The sequence below is a fragment of the Anas platyrhynchos genome, chromosome 3 (assembly GCF_047663525.1).
Source record: "Anas platyrhynchos isolate ZD024472 breed Pekin duck chromosome 3, IASCAAS_PekinDuck_T2T, whole genome shotgun sequence".
NCBI classification, from domain to species: Eukaryota; Metazoa; Chordata; class Aves; order Anseriformes; family Anatidae; genus Anas; species Anas platyrhynchos.
The window spans coordinates 4,178,523-4,206,096 of record NC_092589.1 but is presented as its reverse complement, the minus strand read 5'-3'; the positions used below and the strand labels follow the sequence as shown (position 1 = coordinate 4,206,096).

The 27,574-nt window shown below is 44.9% G+C and overlaps 1 protein-coding gene across 7 annotated transcripts in view; it reads right to left on the bottom strand.

Annotated features, from left to right (window-relative positions):
• SPTBN1 (spectrin beta, non-erythrocytic 1) overlaps positions 1 to 27,574 on the bottom strand; it is a 140,322-nt gene that overhangs the window by 74,547 nt on the left and 38,201 nt on the right. For 5 of the 7 annotated variants that reach the window (XM_072035046.1, XM_027453223.3, XM_027453222.3 and 2 more), the window contains one exon: positions 19,443 to 19,639. In XM_072035046.1, the coding sequence (XP_071891147.1) occupies positions 19,443 to 19,590 (148 nt within the window). In that variant the 5' untranslated portion in view covers positions 19,591 to 19,639. Of the gene's footprint in view, positions 1 to 3,654; positions 4,277 to 19,442; positions 19,640 to 20,207; positions 20,512 to 27,574 lie in introns of those variants that run through there. The other 2 variants (XM_072035047.1, XM_005018864.6) reach the window with 2 other exon arrangements.

Here is a 27,574-nt window from a genome sequence, read left to right as displayed (position 1 = left end):
GCAGGAACTGAACAAGCCACCAAGCTACTGGCTGCCAGCAGCGTTAACAAACACCTTGCTGTCCTGTTAGCCAGGTGGGAAGGAGACCTCGAGCAGCGATGACAGCTGCTCTCGCCCCGATGGCTTCCCCTGGCACTGCCACTCAGGCGCCTTCACCTTTGCTGCAGAAGGTGATGCAGCTGCGGGGATCTTGCAAATTCCTGACTTGCATCTTCCTGCCAACCCTGAAACCCCTCCAGGACCCCTCAGGATCCTGGAATGTTAACGCAGCCCCTGTGGTGTCTTGGTTTGCAGTTACAACCTATCTGTTCTGCTTGTCACGCAAGTCCTCAGCTGAACAGGATGAATTTCCTCCATGGACATACCCTGCATAAGCTACATGGCAACATGTTTTCCACAAACAAGTTTTGGGGTCCTGTCTTTACTTGCAGAGAGTTACTCCAGCCTTACAACACGATCCCTTTTTGCTGAACAACCAGCCGTGAGAACTGAAGCTCCACACCTAGGTTTAAAATGATAGCAGCCACTGATACAATCTCTTGCTTATCATTCCAGGACTGGGAGAACAAACCATAATAAGAACTAACAAAGCTTACAAAAGAAAACAGAACTTGTGAAAGCATTTTTTCTCTCCACACCTGCACTGACATCCTCCTGAGCACCAGGACTGAGTACGCTGAGGAGTCCTGCTGATGATCTGGATTTCCCCTTCTAGCCACGGACGCTTCAACACATGCCAACCCCGTGGCCACCACGTTCTGCTTCTCTGTTACCACACACAGGCTTCAGGGTTTCTTTTGACACCACAGCAGCCTTGATGCACTCCTAGCAGCATCTTCTGCCACCTCCTGCTTCACTTGGGCCCCTTGAGGAGAACAGCAGGGGGGCCCTGCAAGGCAACCCTGCCCAGGTGCAGTCCCGCAGCTTGTGCGGGCTTCATGCCCCTGTGGCACAGGGCTGGAAAATCTGCCTGAGAGGCTCCGCCAGTCACCACCACCAAGTTTAACAGCAGTTTCCATAAAAATCACCACTTCAAGGCACTTAACAGAGGTGGAATGTAAGAGTGCCTAAGTGGTCATTCAAATCTGCATCCGAATTTGCTTTGTTGCTAGCATTTTAGGGCAGAATTAGGTTGTCTCCTGGTTCTTCTTTTCTTCTCAAGTGAGACTTACAGTGCCAAACTGAACATAGCCACTACCTTAGGAAAGATGAGATCAGAGAGGTATCCTCATTTCATTCCTGATTCACACTTCTGCTCGGTACAGGGCCTGAGCACTCGCTCTCTGTACTTTTAGCCAAAATGTGCTCTTAACATGCTTTTCTCAAGGAAAGTTTCCAACCTCTGCTAGGCCTGAAGCACACCTTGCTACAGGCTGGTGCAAAGCCATGGATTCACATGAACGCTTTCAGGAACTGTGAGAAATGAGGGGCAAATTCAGTGTGGGAAGAACAGGTGGAGTCTAAGGGACCCTGTATGGTGCCAAGCCATGCTGCCAGGGGCAAGAGGGGTGAAACACTGTTATAAAGGGGGAAAGCACAATGATAAGAAGGAAGGGAAGCTTTAAAGGTACTTTTTACCAGAGACTGAAACATGTTTTAAATGCTCCGGTCTTATTTGCTTGTACACCTTCCAACTGGTGACAGAATTGTCATTTAGGAGTCCTACATGTACTCAGCTCATCCTGGCTGGGTCTAAGCCTGGGATGCATGGAGCAGCCTGCCGTGCCACAGAGGGCCCTGTGATGTTACCGGAGCCCCCAGCAGGAGACAGAAGTCCCTTGAAATTTCTGCAACTACCAAATAATGGCTGTTAGATGCTCTCCAAACAAAGAGCTATTAATCCAAGGAAAGACACCTCTGTGTCTGTAGTTAAGCCACTCCCTTTACAGCACACAGTATTTTGTATAGTTATTTAGCATTTCAGGGAGTATCTGGTGCATAATTTAAAACATTTCCTGTACTGAAGCTCCACCCTAGCCGAGATCGTTGTCAGCACTACTTTTCAAGCCTGTCTGTCCTCTCTGCAGCATGAATAAACAGCTATGGATGGTCTACTGCAAAGTCCCTCTTTTCAGAAGAACTCCCTGCATTTTATCTCTTTCGTTACAGGAAATTGCAGTAAATTTAAGGGGAGTATTGCAATCCTCCTTCCTCCCCCCAAGTCAACACCGCATTCCACTGAAGGGAAAACTCACTTTCTGTGCTTTCAACACTGCGGTCTCCTTTCCTCTTTCAATGTGATGTAAACATACAGATAATGGATTCCTGAAGCAGTGACCCTGAAAATGATAAAATCTGCCTTCTTTAGACTGTTAACTTAACCAGCAAAGAAAGAGGCATGTGCCAGTGTTTTCTTCCCCTGTGCCACAGACTTAACGCGCTCTTTTTAAAGCAAGCGCTGCAGCCTGAGATCTGACAGATGTCCAAGATAAAGCCTCTAACGTATTCCCTCGTGTGCAAGTTCGGAGCCTGGATTTTCCATGCCTTGCCTGAGGAATGCCCAAGTTACCAGCGTTTAAGCTGATGTCATTTATCTTATTACATCCAGTACGCAGCCATTACTGCGAGCCGGTTTACGAGATAAACAAAGTAGTATGAATGAAAGATTTTTCTGCCTCCTCCTTAAGCCAACAAATTGGAACATTCTTTGCGCTAACCAAGGCTCTTCCTCCCTCTCGGAAGGGAACCACAGGACCATGCTTGTGGCATAGACCACAGTAAAATAAGAAACTTGCACAGAAGGCATGAACTTCACTGTACTCCAGGCTTATTTACAGAGCCACATGGATGTAGAGAAGGAGGATTTTTGGCTTTGGCTAGGAATTCTTTCTGATTTTGAAACTGCAATGCCAGAGTTCATTCATCCCTGAGACCTGCCTTGCCCAGGGAAGCAGCAGCGCCTGAGGCTGGGAGACGCCGAGCCCAATCCTCCTCCAGGGCACCGCTGAGAGCCCGGGCTCTCAGCACAGCTCAGGGGCCTACCCTCTATCCAGCTCCCCAAAAGAAACCCCTGGTTTCTCTTCCCATCAGATAGAGGAGGTAATGGGGAGGCACTGCAGGACAGCCTCTCTGTCTAGAAGTAGAATAGTACATGATAAAGAAAATGAGGAAGGTTGAATTGTGTGAATGCTTTTTGAGTGATCTACTAGCGACACGAGTTCAAGCAAATCAGCTTGTTTGGAAACGACGCAAGTGCTCCTGATTTGAAGAAATCAAGCTACCCGTCTTTACAAGGTGCAGGCAGGCAGTTTGGGTGCTGTACTGCAAACTGCACCCAAACAAAGCTATGATTTTACGATTAGTTTCCACAGTCACAACTGTATTTTGTTTAAGGCAAAAATAAACAGCAAGACCACTTCCTCGCTCTCCCCCTTACTGCTTAAAGTGCCTTGGTCTGGTTAGTCCTCATCCGTACGGCTGAGTGGCTCAGCGCTGAGCACACACCGTAACGCTGTAAAACTGAGGACACCTTCACAGGGATAAAAGTCGCACAGTCCCCCCTGAAAGCACACAAAGCTTGGTGCCATAGCACTGCGTTTGGCCTCTGTTATTGTTAAAGCCTTGATGCAACGAGAACAAGCCCAGGCTAACATGTTTACGGGGATCATATCATAGCAACACTTACAAAAAAAAAAAAAAACAGCATGGGCTTACCTTGCAACTGCTTGAATCTTCCTTCTAACTGATTATAGTTATACGGCACCTGAGCTGCATATCCTGGGGACAAGGGCCCAGGCATACTGGTTGATTTTTGTAATTCCATTTACAGGTAACACAGGGATACGACGAACTGCAGCATAAAGAAACCACAGGTTTCTCTACCATACATCCAGGTAAATCCCAGCTTCCTCAGAAGTTTGGCTTCAGTCCCTAGAGAAAACGCGCTCGCTGAGCCCTAAGCAAATAACAGCTTCGGTTCAAAATCCAGCCGTGTGGGTTGGCGGTAAGCTGTCTGTAACGGGTTCAAACTTAAAGCACCAGGAGGGTTTTTTGGTGTCTTGTTCTTTCCCCACTCCACTCCAGGCAACTCTCAAGTGCTTAAATCAGGTTTCAAATGCTTGCCCAGCACTGGAAAAGCTCAATCAAAGAAAAGCCAGCTTGCAATTCCGCCTGCGAAAAGCAGCAGGGAGCCACGCGCTGCCGTCCTTGCCGGCGCTTGCAGGAGCCGCGCACACCTCAAGACCTTTCTGCTGGTTTGTAACATAATCAGCAGCCGCCCGGGTGGAGGCTGATGTCACTTGATTACCATACGGGACTGTGGAGGAAACGAAGGCTGTACCAAGGCGAAGGGGCGGTGGAGCAGGGGAAGAGCCAGACAGCGGGCGAAACACCCGAGCGGCTCCTTCCGCTCAGCAGCACCCGACCCGCTGCCAGAGCTGGCGGCAGGGCCTGGCCGCCCTCCCCGGGGCACCTCCGCGGCCAGGGGGCCGGTGGTATCTCCCTGAACAAAGCCGGTGGAATTACAAGCTTTTGTTGAGAGCCTCATGTAACGGAAAAGTCTCAGATTACTATCGCATGAAAAGGAGGGCGCTTCTCCTCGCTCATTTTCGAGACTGTTCACTTGACAAAGCAACCCGGACACTGGAGCGCTCTCCCAGTATTTAGCAGCGGGCGAGGGGAGGGCTCAGAAAAGCCTGCTGTGCTTGCCACCACGCCAGGAATGAGCGAAGGTGCCGGGAGCCAGGTACCTGAGGGCCCAGCCAAGTGCAGGACCAGTCCCTGGGGGCTGAGGTGGGCTCCTGAAGATGCCGCCAGGTCCGCAACAACACGTCAGCCGTCTCCCAGGGGCAGGCGTTCCTACCCTCACTCATTCTAAGTGAAATTAAAAGGTCAATTCTGCATATATATCCTCAACCTGAATCGTCTGCCTGCCTGCTTTTCAAACTGCTGATAACATTCATACAAACGTGGTTGTTTTTTGTGTGTTTTTTTTTTTTCCCTCATTTCTTGCATTTCCAAATTCCTTTCCACTTGAATCAATGTTCTCTTCTCCTCCCACTCCATCCCCTCATTAAACGTTTCAAAATGTTGCCTTTGTTTTGATGCTGTATTTTCACAAGTTTTGAGTCATATAGTAATTTGAGGACAATTTCTGTGGGAGAAGCTGGTTGCAGCCCCGGCTCCAGCGAGGCGCAAGCTGGAAATCCAACCAGCCAGCACCAGCACCCCGGGGGAACAAACGGGCAACAAATCCAGCCACGAGCAGTGCTCAATTCAGGAGAAGTGATGGAAGTCAACGCTTCCCAACTGGAGCTGGGCTTTCCAAAAACACACGGGCTGTTGGAAATGCCTGGCACACCACTCCCTAGGTCATAAATACATTTAAAATATTTATGGCTTTTAACTATACTGGTTTGCTTAAAACAACAACCTATCCCTAGCCCAGAATTCCTTATTGTATTGATACAGAAGGGCTTTTGCTAGAGTATTGCAGTGAACCCCTTTATATCAATAGAGCTGTGTTTACACAAGACTGTTGGTGCTACAGGAGACTTCAAGTTGAGCCTAAAATGCTTCAGTCTTTTTGAAAACTGGCCTTCAGGCTTCCTAGCACTACCCACGTCTGTGCCACTGAAGCCTGTTCAGCTGCCCAGAGCAGATTTTTAACAGCGTCGGGGAAGAAAAGCGACTGCATGGCTGGAACACTGCTGGACAATGCAGCGAGGTGCTCCAGGCTCAGCTCCTAAAATAAGTGCTTGGAAGGCAAGAAGGGGCCTTGAGGAAGCACCTGTACTTGCTGCTGCTGCAGGCAGGATGCTGCTCCCGAGACAACAATGCGCTGATGCTGGCATGGTGAGCCCCACGTTCCTGCTAAACCTTCCCCTGGTAATCTCTGTACAGCCAGCTGTCCCTCTGCCGCTGACACCCAAGCAGTGCGGCAGCAGCCACCCGATTTCCAGGCTGGGGGGAAGGGGAAGACAAAAATACAGAGGGCTCCACAATTCACAAGGGCAGTGCTCAGTAAACTGAGCCATTAACATCCAACTGCAAAAAAAAAAAAGCTCCAGGAGCACGCTTTGCCCAGCACACAAGTACGGGCTTATTTCTGTCACAGGATTTTTTCCTGCAGCTTTCTACCAACAGCAGCTTTTGCCTGCGATGCCGGAGCTATGTTATAATTAAACGAAACCCTTCCCCTCGAGAGCAGGCAGGCAGCCAGGCCCTACCTGCAGGCGTACCGGCTCATTACTGTCCCACCTTGAGCAAACAGGTGTTGCTATGTGAGTTCACAAGGCAGCCCTCGGGTCCAAGTGAGTGACAGGAGAGCTGGAGAATTTTTTATCGTCTTTAAGGGCATAAATCAGGAGCCAGGAACTTTTCCCCAGCTGAAAGTTTTCCCAACACCTTTGGCAGGCGACGCACTAATGCACGTGGCTGTTATTAAAAATATTGAAAAGCAAAATATTACAAAAACAAAACATTAAAAAATAATCATTTGGCTTTCACCCATATAAAACACTGGCTGGCGTTCCCCACCCTGTCATAAAACATTAATAGCACCTACATGAATGTACACTTTGGATCATCCCCTATGGGACAACTGAATCTGGTTAGCATTTTGTGGGAATCATAAGCTTAACAAAAGTTGGGGTTTGAGCAGGTTTTTTTGTCCTGCACCCGACACACACACACACACACTTCTGGCCTGCCCTGTAACACTCCGTGCCACCTGAAAAAGAGAAGGAGCTGCAGCAGGTACAGAGCAGTGCAGGCTACACAGCAGGAGGAAAACCAGAGGACAGAGGAGGAATGCGGTTGAACTGGGCAGATTTTGTGACATGCGACACAAAGGCATTATGGAGAACTCGGCAGCGCTGGCTGTGAAGCTCTGACCTCATTTTAGCGGCCATCCCGGTTGGCATTTGGGCTGAACAACAGGTCCCCAGGCAACAGATGTGCCAGCTTTGTTAATGAATGGTATCAGCTCCTTGGGATGGCCCTGATCACCGGGTGCTTCCGACTCATCTGCCAGAGCATCACTTATGCTTTGCTGCGTCTCCTGCGTACATTTTGAAGGCTCCATTTAACAGGTTGGTGGTAAAAAGAGCAAAGCAAAATGGGGATCTGCCTGGATTTGTGAAACTTCACGCCATATGGAGCAACTTCTTAAAAACGGGCATTCTGCTAGTTCCCATTTTTATTTGGGTAACATCAGCCCTAATACATCCACTTGCTGTTGACTCCGAACCAGTGACCCGGGGACCTGCTTACTGCTGTTACACAGCAATGCATCAAATTGATCCCAAGGTTTTCACATGCACAAAGCCCTTTTTAAACATAGTTTTCACTCATTTTCTCTGTTTCCCTCTAATTGACTGCACTCTTGACAATACTAATTAGATTATATGTTATGGAGGGGAATTAATGTTTTAGAGGCCATAAATAAGATAACATTTGAGCACTGATCCAAGTGTAACTTATCAAATCAGCCCAGCTTGAAATTGTCCATGGTGTGATTCATCGCTGACTACACTGGTGGAGAACCCTAGGGAGCAAATCATGTGCTAACTTCTAGTAACCAGGAAGGGAGGTGGGATTTTTTTCCTAAATTTTGTTCCCACTTTCCTCCCATTGCTATGAGATACTTTTTGCTTGTATTCTTTGAATTGTACCTCTCCCTGCTTGACTGGTAATGACGGCTTGCATTGTTTGTGTACTTGTTAAGAGTTATTAAATAAAAACGCAAGTGATTATCCACTTAACCATAAATACATGCAGTAATGCAAAGCGTGACTTAGTTGACATGATTAGAGCTTTGCAAAGCCTCAAGGAGAACAAGAGGTTGATTACAGGAACAATATGAATACAGAAGCAACATCTGGAGGCAAGTGCTTGCCCCAGAACAGAAAGGATCTGTCCCAAGATCTGTCTTGGCACTGCTTCTGAAAAGTGCTGCTGAGGTGAATGGGCTCTGACCACATGACAATTCAAGGGGAAAAAACAAACAAACAAAAAAACATTAAAGCTAGCAAAATTGCCATCCAAATCCCTAATTATTAGTGTTTCTAAGACAGAATAAAACCATCGTTTCTTTTCTTAGCAAAAAAATAAATAAAAATGCCAGAACTAAAATCTTAGTGTATCCCCCCCAAAAAAACCTACAGACAAAACTCTAAGAAGTTCCAGGCTAAAGATCCAGTTGTTAACTTTTTCTTAAAACAAGCATTAGGTTCGCAGCTTTGCTGTACTCCCACAGCCTCGCTAGAATAGGAATAGCTACAAGTGGCCTGACAGCCTCATCCACCCGCCAGACCACGCTGTCTTCCAGTCAAGCCAGCCAAAACTAGCTGGCTTTACTGGGTCGACAGGGAAGGCAGCATGTGTGGTGGACACGACGTCCCAAACAGGCCCACCCACAAAACCAGTCATTTAATGCATATGTGAAAAACCAATGTGGAATTTCACAAAATGTTCCCCGGGTACCATAAAATAAATGCAGGCTTTGCACTGCTGTGCTCTGAAACAAAGATGTGATTTTACAACTCCACGAAAGACAATTATCTTTCTAATGGGAAGCAGCATGCACGCCAGAGCTTACAATAATTACAAATCTGGTTAATCATCACCCCTGTCTTTCCTTTTTACTCTTATTTGCTCTTGTAAATTCTCTACTTGGTGACTAACTAGAAAAAAAAAAGTGAGATAAAAAGGATGATTTATTAATCTAAAATGCCACCAAAAATCACATAAACATTTGTTCTTCTCCTGACAGGGGCTGAAGTTCATACAGAGCCCCTCAGAGCCACGGGTAGGAACTGGAAACTCCATCACGCCTGCCCTTCTCCACTTCTCTGCCAATGCCTCGGTCTGCTCAGTAACAGGAGAATCTCCCCTTGCATGTGCGATAGTCTCACTAAGGCGAGGTGTTTTTGCTGTGGGTTGTTCTAGAAACAGTTCTTTTTATCAGATTTGCCAATTTGCACACCCTGAGCCCTGCAGAGCTAGCTGCTCTCCCTCCAGCCCACACACAAGCTGCGGGAGCAGAGAGGAGCCCGTCACCACAACAGCTTCATTGCACCTCCCCACTGCAGGTACCGGCAGCGGCAGCAGGGATCCTCTCCCAAACTCACCGTCCTGCCACGTGCAGTAACTGCTGCAGCAGGTGAGAAAGCCCCAGACACAACAAGGGCTTCGTGGAAGCAACAGTTCCATTTTGGAACAGAATTAACTTCTGTTTGAAGGGGATTTTAGGTCAGTTCAGCGGGGTCCGGGCACTGCCCTGCTCCTGGGCTGCTCGGGAGGAACCTGCACGCTGTGACGAAACCTTTGGGGCTCCTTGGGCAAATCAGGCCAGAATATCAATTTACTGCTGAAACCGGGTCAGTTCCACCTGGTTTCGGGTTTCAGCGTGAACAGTTTACACAACTCCCGGATCAACAGGAAAGTTGACATGACTTTTGCAAGAGCACAGCCTTGCACACTGCAACAGTGGAACGTCTGCCAGGAAAGCCTGCAGGGAAGGGATACACGAGCACTTCACATGTGGAAAAAAAAAACATGGTTTCTGTTGGTACATATTGCAGTCCAAACAGGTTCTTCTGAACTGTATGGCTTTCCCATGCTCTGAACAGGGAAGCCATCCCTGAAGAACCCAAAAAATTACATTCACAGGTTTTCTCTGCGGCCCATGAAATGCTCTCGGCTTGCTACTTGACTTAGATTTAAAAACCTTTTAAAAAGCCTATGAAAATCAAACATGGTACACAGGTATGCACTTAACATACTCGCTTTCTCTGAAATTTTGTCATGAAAACATTTCTTGTTTTACTTCCAGAATAAATTGTACACGTTTTAAGATGCTTTTTTAGAAGTGGTATTATTTTGATTGACTCCTCTCACCCCTTTCCTCCTCTGTCTGAATTGCACCTACATTTATATGTAGGATGGAAAAAGAGACTGCCCGGTCCTTTTTGTGTTCTTCCACTTGCACTGTTTTGTTTTTTTTGTTTTGTTTTGTTTTTTTTCCAGAGTTTGACTGTGAACACAGGACGAAGAAGTAGTGTTGCTGCATTATGAATTTTCATGTCTGAGTGATTAATCTTCTATTTCCACTGAGCCAAATGAAAATAGGGTAAAAACAGTAAGCTGAACATATCTTTAGGGTCTCCATTTCTACTGTTTCCCCTGCTTCCCATACATAGAGCAGAAAACATATAGGCTGTGTTAATATTTGCAAATGTATCCTAATGGTAACCAGCCACACACACACTAAGAGTTCAGGGAAAAGGCACATTTCTGTTCCACCAGTTCCATACACGGAGCAACTCAAGCCCCTAAACCAGAAACCTCTGAACTTAACCGGGCCTCCTAAAGAACTTTAGCTCTGCTTATACCCAAGCAACAAAGCTCCAGAACAGCCTTGGTACAGGCTTGCGTTGACCCTGTAGCTCATTCAAAATAAACCAGACAGAAAGCAGAAGGGAAATGTAAGAAAAAAAATTGCTGGAAGCTGTGTTTTGTTTTTTAATCCTAGATGTAGAACCATGAACTGAAAGCCTCACTTTTAAAGCCAAGGTAAATGAAACATCTCTAGCCTAAAACCTTCTTCCTGTGAACCTCACCCCCAAAATTTCACCATCTGGGGATTGCCTGTCTGCAAAAAAGCATAATGATCATCTGACAAGTACTAATTGTCCAAAACTTGAAGTTATTAGCAAACCATGTATTTCATTATTTTACATATATATATATATATATATATATGAAAAGATCATATAGTAAATATTACACATGCATGCTTAGATGTACAAAGACTGTCCATGCCTGACACACATCCTCGTTAAAGGCTTAATAACATTTGAAGAAAGAAAAACAACATAAAAAACTGTCACTCAACACAAAGTGATTGAAAAAAAAATTTGTGGTTGCTTTGCTCACTAGAAATCAGAACTAGGAAGAACATCAGCTACTAAAAAGTGGCACTTGGAAATGAATTTTTATCATCCTCTGTACTCGTCTGGTTCTCACTCCTGTTCCTATTCTTTTTGCCTCTTCCCATCGAGGCAATTCGCCTCCCAAGGCAATCTGGGTTTCTATCTCTCAAGAATATTGCCTCAAGATAAGAATCAAAGCTCTGATCTGAGGGGATGATTTCATCACTAATCTTTCCCTATTAGAAAAGCTCCAAGGTTAACAGAAATTAGTAAACATTTTTTAATCCTGTATTGAATTTTGCTTTGCAGTATGCTCTGCTACACATTATTTATACTTCAGGGAGTGCTTTCATGCAGTATCCAAGCAACAAATAGGAGGAAAAATTCAAGGCACATTGCAGATTTGGCTGAATAAATAAAATAAATACAGAAACTTCACTAGTTAGTCGCTAAAGACATAAGAAGAGAACATTTTCTTCTGCATACGCATTTTTTGTGGAAAGGCTTCTTTTAAATTATAGGCTCATGAATAGGTTCTGAAATGCATCCACGGCCAAGCTCATCCTTGATAAAATTGTAAATTAAAAAAAAAAAAAAAAAAAGATATTGCCAGTGCTGGCACACAGTTTCTATAAACGAGAAATCCTAATGCTCAAGTTTCCTTTCCTTGTCCCTGCTGCAGAGTGCTGCACCACTCCTCTGTGCTGCAGGCAGCCAAAAGCATGTCCCCTGGTGCTTTTAGTCTTTCCTGATGCCATGGTGCTAAATGGATGATGAAAACTAGAATAGACAGGAGAGAGCTGCACTGTGCCAGTCCGGGAGATAAGGCAACACGCTCACCTAAAATCCCTGCCTGTATGGACCATGAATGTTAGTGCAGTGACCGCGCGTCTAACAGCCAGGTATGGCAGAGCAGATTTACTGTGTTCGGGTTCACCCTTGTGGGTATTTCTTTGGTCAGATCCTAAAAGCAGATAGGCATATGCACACATGCACACGCAGTCAGTGCACATACATTAGTTTTCCATCTTTTGCCTCTAGGTACAGATGGCTTTTTATTATTTAATCACTTCTCAACTACAGCACTTTTTCGCACATCCTACATTTACTACAAGAATGTTCTCGTACCTTATTTTACCGAATTACTGTCCTTAGCACAGTGTCAGCCCTCTGTGAAGGAAGGCCTAGCGTATATCTGGAGACCTCCACAAGAAACTACGAGCAGCAGTTACGGTACCTGCACTCCAGCCCAAGACCTTCACAGGAATTCAAAGATCTGAAGATCCATCAGCACAGCCTCATTCACTGCTAAGACACCGGGCTCTCTGTGTGTTCTCCAACCCGATATTGCTTCATCTTGAAAGAATTTAATCAGAGACGTGAAAGGACCTCAGCTACTGGACTCTGGACGCAGTGTGGCTGTGGCAGCTGTGCCTTGCCGTGTCCCTGCGAGGGGCAGCTCAGCATCCGATCCTCCAGCCCACAGCATCCCCCCGAGCACCATGTGTTGGACCAGTTATTGACAAGGCCGCCGTCACTTCCCTGTGTTTCTCCCTTGCTATGCAATCCTAAATACTATACGTCGAGCAGACAAGCAGGCGTGATTGCAGATAACTCAGAAATTACCCCCAGCATTCCTTTTTTCAGAAGCTTGGCTCTATACTCAGCAGGCTCCACGGGACCATGGATCTGGTACCTGATCAGTTTGCAAAGATCTGACCGACACCTCCATGCTGTTTGCACGTTACTCATCTGCTTCCAAAGAGAGGACAAAACTCCAAACTGTGCCTAACTGTTACCAAAATCATGCTACCGTGACAATGAGATACAAATGGCCCTTCAAATTACATTTCTGATGGGACATCACCGAATACAAGGTGTTCACATTTACTTGGAAGCTATTTTTATGGAGCAGAGACATACAGAGATGCTTTTTGGAGGGGAGTCAATCTACTAATGATCTTTAAAACAATCGTGCTAAGAACAATATATTTGTTGTTTTTTTCCATTTGCTTTGGAAATGCTCCTTCACCAGCAACTTCAAAAGCAAATGCGTTAATCACCAGTGCCAGATGGGCAAAGCTTTCGTCATTTTATGATAAAAGTTCAGCATTCATTGTAGTCACAGCCAGCACTGCAGGTGACATGCTCTAGGACAGCAGCTTCGCTGCTGCCACACTTTTCTCTCTCTTGATATCGACATGGCACAGAGCACGCAGAACGATGCTCCTGTTTTCAGCACGAGCCTCCTGCAGATTCTGGTCAAGTACAGCAGCTTGGGAACTACAGCTGAGGAACTGTCCCAGACATAAAATCCAGAAGGAAAGCACTGGGTGAGGTCCACACTTAGAAAAGCTTTAGGTGGAGTAGTTTCATCAGCTTCTATCTGAGCAAAATCAGATACTCACCTTAGTAAGTTTGCACTGGTTCTCTGGCTGCTAACCGTGGACTTACAGCCAGCACCACCAGGCTCATGCTGAGAAAATACATCCGCAGTTTCACCACCAGAAAGCTTTTACTTCTGTTTAGTGTCAGGTGAATCCTTCACATGCCCTTCAGACTTGATCTCCATTTGCCTCCATGCTATTTACAAGCACCAATACGCTGCAGATTTCTTTGTCCTTAAACACTTGTTACTGAAATTACAAAACTGGTTTTCACGTCCCAGACACCTCAGGTATTGGATGTTTATAAACATTTAATTAACTTGAGACCTGAAACTTCATTCTGACTGTGCAGAATGCTTCTTTCCGTATACTCTGGTTGGAGCAGTAAAAACTTTGCTAGAAGAAATAAATTAGACAACAGGGACCCGAAAGTACATTATACCTCAAAAATCCTACCAGCAGGACCTTCCTTTTGGCTTCTGGGGCAGTTCTTCGCCTGACTTTCTGTACTGGTGCTCTCATGGGAACAGCTCAAGTACCAGGGCCAAAAGGGCTAATTAGCCCCACATACAGTACCCAGCACAGACTTTCTTCTCCTTTTTTTTTTATCCTCAAGAAACAGGCACTGCTCTATACTGAAGAGGAAACATTTTGGTATCCTAACTTCAGTAACAATTTCAATGATTTTCCCTTCCTACTCTGGAGAAGCCAATTTACTAGCATGAATTACCAGCCTCTTTTCTCTGGCCAAGAGGAACAACTAAGGAAAGCTGCACTACCGGTGCAGTCTCTTTACCTGTTTTCCTGTAGGAGGGCCACAAACACAGTGAAGAACAACACTAGCAAGTGTCCTGACCTATGCTCAGTCACCTAGGTGGAGCTGGAAATGGAATGCAGAGTTTCATCTGCCCTGTGCTAAGAAGATATGCCTCTGTTATTTTATAAACTTTGAAACTATTTTCAATCCATACGCCAGGCAGCTGAGTCACAGACCTTCTGGTCACTCAGGTGAACACAGAGGACAAAAGGGCAAAACATAAATGAGCATGAAAGTGAATGACCTGAGGCCAAGCATTTTTTAATACTGAATTAGCTTGCTGAAGAAAGGGGAAGTTTTGGAGGTGACAATTCTCATACTACCTGAAAACAGCAGCTGAGCCGGTGAGCATGGTACGTCTGAATGTCACAGTCCCAGACAGAGCATGAAAAATTCTGCTGAACAACTGAACTGTTTCTGCAGGCTTTCTTAAGAGCTCTGCTAGCCAAGACGCTGCACAGCAAATCTTATTAGCTAATGGTCCTTGATGGACGAAATGCGACACTTGAGGATTTGTGAATGAAGAATTTTGCACAAACACGATATCTTTTTGGCTTCTACTGAGCAGGTAGAGTTACCTGGTCTTCCAGCAAGACCTTCCAAAGAACCATGGAGAACAAGGACAGGTGAAAGATGATTTCCTACAGTGGGGTATCTTACTTTACAAAGCAAGGATCGATTACCCTCTTCTCGTATCAGTTGCAGAGCGAGTGAGTTCAACATGAATGACAACCAATCTGGTTGCATATCCCTTCATCAAATCTGAATTCTGATTGAAAGCTGAGTTCCCAGGCAATTTTTTCAGTTTAAACTTAAACTATCATTAGCATTCTGGTATTCATGATATACTGACCGCTTTGATAGTATCTGTTATCAGCCGCTGTGCTGACATTAGTGCTTCTCTATTATTATTTCTCATACCTGCTATAAATGAGCTCTTCTCCATTATGATATTCTGATCACAGATTATTCTGACCACAGCCTCCCGCACTGCTCTTTAAACATCTCACCTTCCTGCTGGAAGATGGGGCCATTCTGATTCTTTCTAGAACAGAATATCAGACTCTGGCTACAGAATCCACTTCTTGCCTACCTGCTCTGCAACCTTTTCTCTCCATTTAAGGTAAAGGAAGTAAACTTCATTTGAATGACAGTAAGCTAGAGTCAACACAAGATGGAACTTCACAGTAAAGGCACTTCACAAGGTGTTGAAGGGTGTGGACAGAAGACCCTTGCACCAACAGCAAGATTCACGTTGAATACCCAGCCATTAGTCAGGCAGCATAAAATGCTGATGCCATTTCTCCCTCTGACCACAACAGCTTGCATCTTACAGATGGGGTGAGTGCTGGGTCTGTTTATTATGAAACCTTTTGTACTATGACAAGGAGATAATGCTACATACATGTGTGTTTCATAAACTTTTGGTTTACCTCGTCAGTTCAATGAAAGGAAGACATACTGAAAGTGCTGGACATCCCCAGGCAGTCATGGGATGGGATTAATCTAGAACCTCTGGAAAGAAAAATGCTGTTGTCCGAAGATGGCCAATCCAAAATGGCTGCCCTGAGCCTTGGAGACGTGGGAAGATGCAGGTGCCTGAAACAAGCCACTGTCCTTCTAAGTCACAGCAGACTGGTTGCTCCTTAAAGAATTTGGGCCCTGAAGATGGTACATGACTATTTCTGCCTCAGAGAGTGGTGAAATTCACCCAGGAAACAATGGAGCGGTCAGTCAAATTTGGGACTTTAGAGCCCAGAAGTGCCTCCTGAGATCAGCCAGTCTGGCTTTGTGCACAGTACCAGACATGGGCTTTCAGGCAGTGATTATCATGTTTGATCCTGTGACAGGCAGCTGAATTAGAGGATATCTCGGAAGAAGAGTGTCTCAACTGATAGATCTTTCTGTTATTATGACAATAACAGAAAGTATCGCTATCCCAGCTCTAGGCTGAGAGTCAATTTCCCTAGCTATAAACCACCTGGAAGTCCCTGCCTTTCGGGGGAGACACAAGGAAAGGCTACCCCCCAGGAAGTATATCAGAAAATATATGTTGAACAATGACGGGAGTGTCGTGGCTCAGTCTTTAACTATACCCTCTGATTTGCAACACAAACCTCCCTTTGCTCCTCTCTCCCTGCATCATGTTTAGGATTTCAAGCAGTGCTGCAGCAGTGGCTCACGCTCAGCCAAGTTTTGGCAGCACACAGTATTGTCAACACTAACAGTAGAAAATTAGAGGTATGAAACATGCCAAATTAAAATAATTGTACGTAAATGCTTTAAAAAAAAAATAAAAGAAAGACATAATTCTCTGGGACAATGTTTAAATATGGCTCTGAATCAAATCTTCAGCAAAATGGTTTGCTTTGAAATTGGTATTTGTTTTAGGCTACCTAAATAATTCAAGAACTTTCCTTGCATTACTTCTCCTTGAAGTAAGAGTTTCATGTTTATTATTCATTACTCATGTGTGGAGCTCCGCTTGCTGTAAAATTAAGTGGAACAACTGAGAGCAATGAAGGCGAGATGTGGGACCTGAATCCTGCTAATGAGATTTGTATTAAAAGCAGTTCCACACCCAAGGAAGGTAATATAGCCTATGTCTGCTAATCTGGCAGGAGTAAAATGCATTTTTTCCCCTCAAACAAGATCAAACTAAAAAACTCAGGTCAAGATTTTTCTTGTCTAGCACTAGCTTCTACCAACCTACCAACATATGTACCTGACCAGCTACTTCTGACTCCACTTCGCACAGCCCCATTCTAGGTCAGGCATTTCACCTGTAATACAAATGCACTCTGTGATGAGCTGCTGTATAATTAACAGGTCTGCTAAAGGCATCATGACCTTACTCACCACCCCCTTTCTGCGAGCAGTTGCATTAAGCCGATACAGTTACCTGCCTCATAAGGGTGACACGATCTGCTCTCTGCACACCTGCAGGAACTATTTTATCCCCCTGCTACTTGGCTCCAAACCTGATCCTGCCCTGAGCCTGGCACGTAAAGGTGTTCTGCATCTAATGCATTCCCACAGCAGCATTAAGAGGAGAAAGGGTATGCTGCAGCTCAGTCAGCCTCATCAGAATCACAGATTAAGCAGATGATACCTTTGTCTCAGTATAGTAAATTTAATAAACCTGCTTCAACTTGTTATAAAATGTTGGGTTTAAAACTGTCCCCATAACTAAAATTTCAATAGTGGGAAGCTCAGCATATTTTGAGCTGTTTTCCGTGCTCACAGTATGTCCCACGCTACTGAGGCATTTTGTTCAGAGGTCAGGAATGTGGGCATGGTACCATGAGAGTCAGGAAATCATTTACAGAATGCATAAAAATTGCTTTGCAGGGCAATGCCTCAGAACTGAGAGGACATGACATAATCTCCTTGCTGCATAAACAAATTTGGTTAATGTTCAGCCTTTAATATGCAATAGGAAAATGTTTTAAGCAAAAGCAGACCTAGTCAAATTTAATTTCTCTGCTGATGAGAATGTAACTCAGCACAAGACAGCATGTACTACAGAAGCTCTGCTACTTCAGAAAAATCTGTAGTTTCAGCATTATTTACTAAATACTATCTTTCTCCATCTACCAATTCCTCCATTACAGGACTGCTGAGATATTCTGAACCCCTCCAAATGAAGATATTTTAAAGCAGAATTTTGTTATCATTCTGATTTTTTTTACAAATCTGGAAACTAACATCATCACCCATCAAAACAATGTGAACACAACCAAAATGGTTAATATCTGATGAGACCAATAAATCACGCATGTCGCTCTAGAATTCTAAATTAATTTCTACAGTGAAATATTTAAAAAACTCATTTCAAAGGTGCCAGAAATCTCTTACATGAGAAAGACATATTTATAATTATAACAAAACACATGCACCTTCTGAACACAATCAATATTGTTGGCTAGAAGTAACATTTCAAGTAATCTATTTGGAAAGGTAATAGGAAAATGGAATAGTTACTGCTACCTTCTCCATCAGTGATTTTGACACCCAGAAGGTTATATTAACATATGCAAGCAGAGCAAGGTTGTCAGCTGTGGCCACAGAAAGTTAGTGTTAACTCTGTCGTATCACTGCAGTCATAAAGGTGTGGCTGAAAGGATACCAATACCTTCGACAAAGAATGCACTCAGGATAAAAACGAGCAGCTCATTATCCACATGCATCTTCAGAGAACATTGGGAATTTTATACTTTCAATTACATACACTACACTTACCAGCCAGTATAATCTAGCAGGGTAGTTTTGGCAACAGATTAAACACATTTTCTAGCACCCCCTTTTCCACAGATTCAAGTAAGTTAGTATCAATTCATTTGAAAAATTTCAAGTTCTTTAATGTATATATTTTAACCTGCAGCAAGTGTCCGTCAACTAAGTAGACAATTATTATTTGAAAGAGGTTTTAGTTGTTTTTTTTTAAAAACATTTTATTCTTGCTCTCCACTGACTAATATTTGTACTGTGCAGCCAATTCTAGGGCTAAGCAGCACTGGATGCATAGGAAGCCTATAACTTACCTGCAGCTACTTCAATTCAACATTGCTTAAATCAGTCAGTCTCAATAGTTTAAAATGAGAATTTTGATTTTGGTCTCATTTGCTCAAGAATTCGTTATCTTGTCCTTTATTTTGAAAGGAAATCAATTTAAAGCAGCTTTGGTTATATACCCCAAAGAACTGGGATACTCTCCAAAGAAATTCCTTTGCTGCAATCAAGTCTCCAGAAGGTTCTGCCTGAGCAGATGCTCTTTCAAGAATCTGCATCTGAAATAATTTTTCAACCACAGTCAAGATCTGAGTCTCTGATTCAAAATGTTAATATCTGTAGCTTCTCCATACCACTGTCTTTCCAACATGTCAATGTAGTATTTTAACCCAAGCAGATGAAAATGTAATTAAAGGATACCTGTATCTGTCTTGTTTTTATACCTAAGGTACCACTGAGGGATAACAGTAAAACACATTTTCACCCTCACACACACACAAAAAAAAGAGGGAGAAAGAGTCAGTGCAACCTTATAATTAAGAAAAAATAAAATATGGATGAAATGTCTGCCCCCCTGTGCTTACACCAACAAAGTCTTCAAAGTTAATCCAAGCCATCAGGTTTTGTGAAACGTCATATATAAGCACATCCTGCAAAGCAATGTGAGACCATCATGTCCCACTGATGTCAATGGAGGAACAAATCTCAAAAAGTGTTCAGTCAAACTGCATTTGACCTCAGGAAAATTTCAGCTCCAGTTGACTGACAGGGTGAAGGCACTGAAGACAGACAGTATCCCATGCTACCACCTACATTCAGTCCCAGTGTTTTGCCTGTGTGATGGGTACTTACCAGCTAAGGCCTTGATGCGGGATCGCTCAAACAGGCGGGCAGAACTATTTTCATTGTCCCAGTCATCAACATCCCAGCGGTTGTTGACATCACTGTACTGCTGTTGGATTTCAATATTGTCGTAATCTGTCGCTACTGTTGTCGTCATCCTGATTCTTCTTAATCTATTCTCAGCATCAGACTCTTCTTAAAATCCTCTGAAAAAAAAATATGTAACATGGTGGGTTTAAACAACATACATATACTGGAAATAAGTAGTAAAGTTACAGCTCAAGACTTTTATAAAATCAGTGACTGAGTAAAAGCCCAGGTGCGTGCTCAAGAACAGATTAGATACCAAACAGCCCTTGAGAAAGCAAATGAATGCTCAGTGTCCTCTTAGAATAAGAGGGGAAAAAAAATAAAAAGGACTTTACAAAAACAAGACTTAAATACCAATGTTTTGCTGCATACACATATGCAGAATTGTCACGCTCAGCTCTACAGGATGAAAATGAAACGGTGCAGTAAAACGCTTCCATAATTAATTGTTGTTTTCAAAAGCAGTCTGTCTGTTAAGTAGATCTCTGAATGTTGACTAAAGCATATGGACCCGTGGTAAGACAGCTAAGAAAAACCTGACAGGCAAAGAAAGCCTTGACACCTTTACAAAATGGTGCAAATTCCGATGAAAAAATGTAAACGCTTAAGAAGTCACAGAAGTGTTTGACCAGCAGAAACCTTTTAACATCGATCTGAAGAAACGTTTCTTTTTTTCATACATACACTGACTGTGTGACTGGTCCTGGGAATATTTTGATGAGCTCATCCAGCTAAATACGCCAATTGGTGCATCACTCTGAGCTCTCCCTAGCGACAAAGCGGTAGCCCACCAACGCAACTCGTTACATGAGGGTCTCCTCTTCAGGCAGCAGGACACCGGCAGCATATGCATACTGGTTTCTAGTTAGACTTTGCATGCACTTATCTGCAGGGGAAGTATAAGAGAGCCTAACACCTCCTCTACGGGAAGAGGAGAGAGGTTATAAATGCTGCTAAGCTGTTTCTTTCCTTCTGCTCTCTCTCCTCAAGTTGTCCCTGTGATGACAAAAATAGCCAAACCGGCACCAGCTCGGAGCATGGGGCTCCTCGCCGCGCCTTTCGGCCCAGCACCAGCTGCAGAGCCAGCCCCGCACTTTCCCTGAGCCCACAACCCTGGCGTGGGCTGGGCGCAGCGACGTGTCCCCACTTGCCGAGCTCACCCCAGCGAGATGGCCACCCCAGTGGATAAAGGGGCGCCTGGAGCTCGCTGGGGTCCCCAGCCAGGGCGCAGCTGCAGGTCCCGAGGCCCACAGGCAGGTCCCGAGGCCCACAGGCAGGTCCCGAGGCCTACAGGCAGGTCCCGAGGCCTACAGGCAGGTCCCACAGCCACTTGGTGCCACCTGCTGACCCCAGGGAACAGCGCTCGCCTCACTGCGGGCTGCGACAACGCCTGCCCCTGATGGCTTTCCCAGGCCCAGAGTCGTGCCAAAAACTGCTGATATTCTGCAGCTGACATAAATCCAGCCCACATAGGAAAAAAAAAAAAAAAAAAAAGAAAAAAAAAAGTATTTACTGCCCCTGCTCAGAGGCATGACTTTTCCAGACAGCCCTGGGATAAAGGGCTGGGTTGATTTTCTCCTGTTCCCTACCACGAATGAGAAGTTGCTTCCTGTATTTACTTGCTAAGTAATCCCTTCACTTTGCACAGAAATGGCAAACGGGCCCCAGCCACGGCTGTCAGATAAGCAGCTGCTGCTGAAGCCTGCTTGTGAGCTATTTAACCTTTCCAGAAGGTGGGAAGAAATCGCTTTAGCTATGGTAAGCTGCCACATAAATGACAGAATATGGAAAAACCTACTCTGGGAAAGGTCTTTGAAACGATCCTCCTTCATCTCCTGTGCCTGGGCTGACATCCTCCAGGAGGAGCTCTGACCATGGGCGCTTTTGAGGCTGAACAACCCCCGAAGGGCTTCTGCCACTACTGATAATCAAAACGATATCATCGAACCACAGAATTGTTAAGGCTGGAAAGATCCCCAAGATCATCTGATATGCAAGGAAGGAGGCAAGGACTAGATCCCAGCAGCACACAGCAAGGAGCACAGCAACCACAGGCTGATCCTGATCTAGTCTCAAGCCCAGACAAAAGCCTCCCATTGACTCCTGTACAGAGGCAAAAATCAGGGTTAATTCCCATTAAATCCACGGAGTAACCCTGCTATAAACAACAAGTAGAATCCAACTGTTACACAGCACCAGGTTCAATCTTCTCATCTGTCTGCATTCATAATCGCCCAATAGCAGAGGGAACGTGCTGCTGGAAAAGCAGCGGCTCATACTACAAAAATAAAAGCAATAACCCTAAAATCTGGGTGCAGCCATATGCTTGTTTAGCATAGATGCTGCAAGCCATCCAATTTCATTTATTTCTGTATCACCTGCATTCAGATCCACACACAACTGGATCCAGACTAAATTCAACTGTAAGTTGTGCTTTATTTCTTCCCTTCCCCTTCTTGAGCATTACACAAGCAATATCTATCCCAGATAAAATTAAATGGGCATGAAATGAACCTGTTAGCTCAAACCTGTAGGGCTAGAAAATGTGACCTTAGCTCTGGTCCTGTAAGGCTGTTGAATTAAAAGAAATGCCCATTTCACTGGCTGACACCAAATCCTCTTTTCTAGGATGCCAACACAACAACACAGCTACGAGAGGTTAAGAGAGACACACTGCAGTGATAAAAATAACTACCTTGCAGCAAAGCACTGCTAGGATGAGATGAAGATACCACAACTGAATCCTAACTGTAAATAAACTGCTGTGCCCTCTTCCAAAGTAAGAGCTAACTGCATAACATGCAGTCACAGCCTTAAGCCCATGCTGAAAACCATTCTTCCCAAAGCCCCGCTGCAGTTCCTGCCTAGCCCAAGCCCCAGCACCTTGGGGAGCAGTGTGGGGAGAGAACCAGCAGCTCCAGTAGAAACCTCCCTGCTTCTCACTGCAGAAGTGCAGCTCTTGCAGATGCGCTGAGTTAGAATTGCAAGTCTTGTTTCTAAGTTATGGATATCCCTATCTGACAAATGGAAACAGCACCACTACCTGCAACTGCCCAGAGCATAAGGGAGAAATGCTTGACAGTTTTTCTGGAGCTCTTGATGTAGCTGAGTTCACTATTAGTAACCTCAGGTGTGATCGACCACCCACAAAATTAGCCCTGCATTTGAAAGACATAGGTAAAAAAGCCATGTGTATGTAACAAATGCATACAAGTAACTTATACATATTTATTTTTAGCCTGACACATTATTTGCACTGAATTGCTGCTCACTACCGTAATTTTATTTGGTTGGGCTTCCACTGCTTGATGATCTCGACAAGTCCTTTGTGAGCACGGCCTTGTTTTCCTAACTGCGCAGTCAGCACGGCGCGGGGAGAGGAGAGGGCTGCATTGTTCCCCGCTCGCTCACTGCAGCGCGCTCCACTCATGCGCAAAGCACCCACTGCCACCCTTGCAAGAAATCACTACAGAGGATGAGGCACAGGCAAAAAGCACTCAGACAGAAGAAAGCTTGGGCTCCAGCAGGAAAACAACCTTTGCAATTTAATCATCCTGGGCTTTAAGCTGAAACAGCAATCTAATAAAGGAACAATGTCTTTTTGTGGAGAGCCAAATGTAACATGAATTTCAGCTGTCAGCATCCTGAGCGGTCTTAATAGAGAGGGCTCCAAACCAGCCCGTGCTCAGAACATGAAGATGACAAGCATACTGATAACAAGACTTTTTAGGGTGGCTGATCCCAGCTTCATTACAATTTGCATGTAGACTCTAAGTGCCCTTTAGACAGGGCTTAAAAACAGAAAATAGGCACTGCAGTTTCTCACCCAGTCCACATCCTCCTAAAGTTCTATGCCCAAGCTGAATGCAGTGAGGCCTGGGAGCCGGTAGCAGGCAATTACAGGAACAAGCAAGCACCGTGGTGAACTAGAAAGTAGCATGGGACAGACTCGTCAGGATGGGTAAAAAAAGGTTTTGTAACTTTGAAATCTTCTGTCTTCATCGGTAAAACGTAACACGTTATTGCTTTCTGCAGAGCTGATACAATAGCAGAAGACCGCATGAGAATAAAGAGATGAAACCATTTCAAAGCATTCTTTAAAATATATTGCATAATTTGGGGGTGGAGAGGTTGGCGTTATCTTCAAAAAGAATAAATGGCTTCAAGAAAGAATCAGCTACCAGGAAAAGCATTTTCTCAGTTTTCAAAGGCAATACCCAAGGGTCAGACCTTTTGTATTTACTTTCATAAATAAACCAGATTCTGCTCCGTTTGTTTCTCAGATAATAGAAAACAAACAGTTTTATTCAGGCCATCTGAAGAATGAATTCATTTTTAAAAAATTCACTGGCTACTTTCAAATGAGATAATGTAATTCACAAATGGGCTAAGACTATGATCACTAAACTCCTGCCATAACTAAACATCTGGAATTACTTCTTAATAGTTGCATTTATATTTAAAGTAAACATTATTTTTTCAAGTTACTCTTCTCCTGTTCGATGCTCTAACCTGTTGTTAGTTTCACGTTACTCTTACTACCTAAGGATTGTCAAGAGGTTTTACGATGTTATGATTAAGCAAAATTTGCATAGCAATCCCAAATGGTCTCATTACTTCTGTAAATAGCCTATCCCTTAGCTAACGCACAGTTCAACTGATCACAGTTTCCCTGAGAGCTAATGTGAACTGCACCCGACTGAATGGCTGGGAGGGCTGAAAACGGGACACGGACACTTGCATCTCGAGGTTCCTAGACCACATGGGGCCAGAAACAACTATAAGCACAACCACTGCAGTGAAGCCAAGGGCTCTCTCCTCTTGTTGCCTCCATTCCTGTAGTCCTCTGCAAAACCGAGGCTGGACAAACAAAGGATCAATTCAGTTACCCTTTGTGCAGGACCACCGCCAGATGCTTCCACTCGCGGTCTGTACTGCTCTTCTCCTACTGATGACTCACGCTAGGCAACCAGTCCAGCTCTTAAGCAACAAATTCACTTAAAGGACTCATTATTATTAAAAGGAAGAAAATCTAGTTAAGATGTAATTGGAGTTTGGGTTTATTCTGAGTAATATTCAGCTCCCTCTTAACAGCAGCTCAACGGGGAGCACATGTTTCTAAAATGTCATTTTGAATCCCATATTTATGCTGGAGGATCTGGGAAGTCCTCTGAACTCTAGAGAATCAGATGCATCTCATCCTCCCAGCTGGGTGAGACTCACCTTAACTTCTACAGAGAGGAGAACTGGCCAGCCCGACACAGGGGCCCCTTAGGAGAAGCTCATGGCTGGGTGCAAAATGACACATGCTCAACACCCCACCCCACCCCCAGCAAAGTAAATCCTGCAAGCATTTTCGTAATAAAGAGTCAGAAGCTTGGACCTCTACAGAACACACAAGCTGAAAAAGTTATTTGTGCAAACCTTTGGAAGACTGGAAAACGTGTCTCAGTGCGCATCCTGCCCTCATGCTCGGCCCAGAGACAACTACTTCGTGTTACATGAGCTGCAGCACACAGGGGAGAGCAGCCTCCCATCCGGACAGCGTGGTGTGAGCAACACAACTGCTGACATTTGATGGTTCAACTGCTGCTAATCCAATTGTAAAATAATAAAGGTACTAACGTGGCAAGGCTTTCATTCCCCTACAACATCCTCTGTCTCTCGCATGCGGTGTTTGGCTCCCAGTCTCATCTTTCCATCGACAAACAGAACCAAGGTGTTGCTGCATTTTGCAACCTAAAAGTGCTTTACAAATTTTGTCTCTGCTTTCCTGCCTGCTCCCCAAGTCAACCCACTGACTGGTGCTGCCTCCTCTGGCTGTGCACACTCTGGGTTGTGGAGGCTGGGAGCTGAAAGCACCCCAAAAAGGTCACAAGAAAGGGGTGGACAGGCTGTGCTACCAGGGAGTCAAATGCCACAATCAGTGTGTAGGGCACAGACACTTCAGGAATGCGCAAACATAGCAAGACTGAAGCCTCTTTATTCCCAATACAGGCTGGAAAAGTGCACAAAGGTCATTACAATCATGCAGCCTGTCCTTCGCATGAGTGAGATCTACTTCCCACATCCTAAATAACCCATCATTTGAAAGCCATCAAACTGGGAGTTCAGAGCAGTTTACAAGCTCTCGTTTTTCCTCTGAAGTCCCTGGGACGCAACGCTAGCTGGGGGACTGGTACTCATTACTTGAGCATTCAAGCAACTTCAAAAAGTGTTCACACTGTTCACCATAAACAAAAATACAGCTCCCTGTGTGCTGGCAACCCAAGTACTTTCAGGAGGGGCGACTGTTATGCACCTACGACCAACACGTGCAATGCACAGTACAGGGACTGCAAAGCACAAAGATTTGGCAAACGCAGCGCTCGCAGCCAAGCGCACGGCCAGGAGCACTGAGCAAGCAATAATGACTGAAAGGAAGTTATTCCATAGACTTGCACCCAATTTCCATTTCAAAATATTCAATTCTAGCCAGGACCATTACAATCTTCTAGTCTCCATAAACATGGATTCTGTCTGTGCTGTAGGCTACAATTTCAGCCTGCAGATCGGTGTTGCCTCAGCCCAGGCACTTGGTAGGAGTCGCAGGGTGGAGATGCTCAGCACTCCCTCACTTCCCTGCAGGGCAGCTCACATGAGACTTGGTCTCTGAGCTGCCCTCTAGAGAAGCCCGTGACTCTCTGCCAATTGTATGCAAACCAGAAAAAAAATGGGACGTTTTAGGTAGTGACAGTTTTTTGAAAGAAGTTAGTGAAGAGGAATGTGCAATCAAGCCAAACAGAGCACTACCACACATTATGCTTCAGGGTGGAGTAAGCACCAAATCCCTTTTGGGAGTGCCCTTCCTCTTCCCCTCATCGCTTGAAGAATGTGGAAGCAGAAGGCATTTTGTCAGGCTGCTCTGGGGAGCGAGGAGGGGAGCACTCTGCTTATCAGCCACTCGTCACACTTGCAGCAAGCAACATCCTTCCACATCTCTGAAAGGGAAAATGTACAGGGAGCCAGACACACGGGATGGCGGTGCAGTTCACACCAAGTTACACACAAAGCACGGGTAAGGATTGTGTTGATAAAACTCCACATAATGCAAGGGCTCATCCAAAGGTTAAAGAATGCCACATCCCTATTAAGTTTTCTAGCAAAACAGAGCACTCAACCTCTTTCCTTGTGGATTTACGGTTTTCCTTGAACACTCTTTCCACTATTAAGTCAGGGCCAAACGCCGTTTAGTATTGTAAGAGTACAGTTCAGCTCAGCTAGGTACATCACAAGCTAGCCCATGGCTGCTCGAGCGAGGCCCACAGGTTACATACAGCTTCACTCGCTCTGACAAGCCACCCCAAGGCACCAGGTGGCCAGAAGACACGCAACTCAGCATCCAGAACTGTCACATGAACAGAAAACTGGGTGTTTTCTAAAACCCTGTCACCCTGTTTTCTGCTCCTAATTAAGTCAAAAAGGAAATTCCCACGGTTTTCAGCCTGTGCAGCCCTAAACCAACATCCACTGCTTTTAAAAAAACACTTTCTGAATCTCCTGTGGGGTCTCTCTCATGGGCAGCCTTGGAAAAAGAACCCGGGGGGACCAGCTCATCTCCTCTGCTCTACAGTTTTTCACCCCAGCTCCATTCCTGCATCTATCATTTCCCAATGTGTACATCCCAGGCAGTAGCTTCTTGCACCCATTTTGAAAAAAGGCTGCATTGCTGTGTAGGGTAATATGGCCCGATAAAGCACACCCAGAAGGTACCTGTTAAAAACCCTAGGCCCAATGAAAATATTCCTGTGAAGTAGAATACAAGTGCCATCTTACAAGCTTTAAACAAATCTAACAAATCTGTTAGCCTAACTTTGCAGACTTGTTCTGACATTTGACCGTCCGAAAGCAAATGCAACTAGTCCCTTTGAAACTGGAAGTGAACAACGAGCTGCGGAGCTGGGGACCCTATTCTGGACAGTGACCAGAACAGTGACCTCGCTGTCGCCAGAGCTTTACAAGACAAGAAACACGTGTTTGTGCACCTGTGGGCACTGACCGCAGACGGGGTT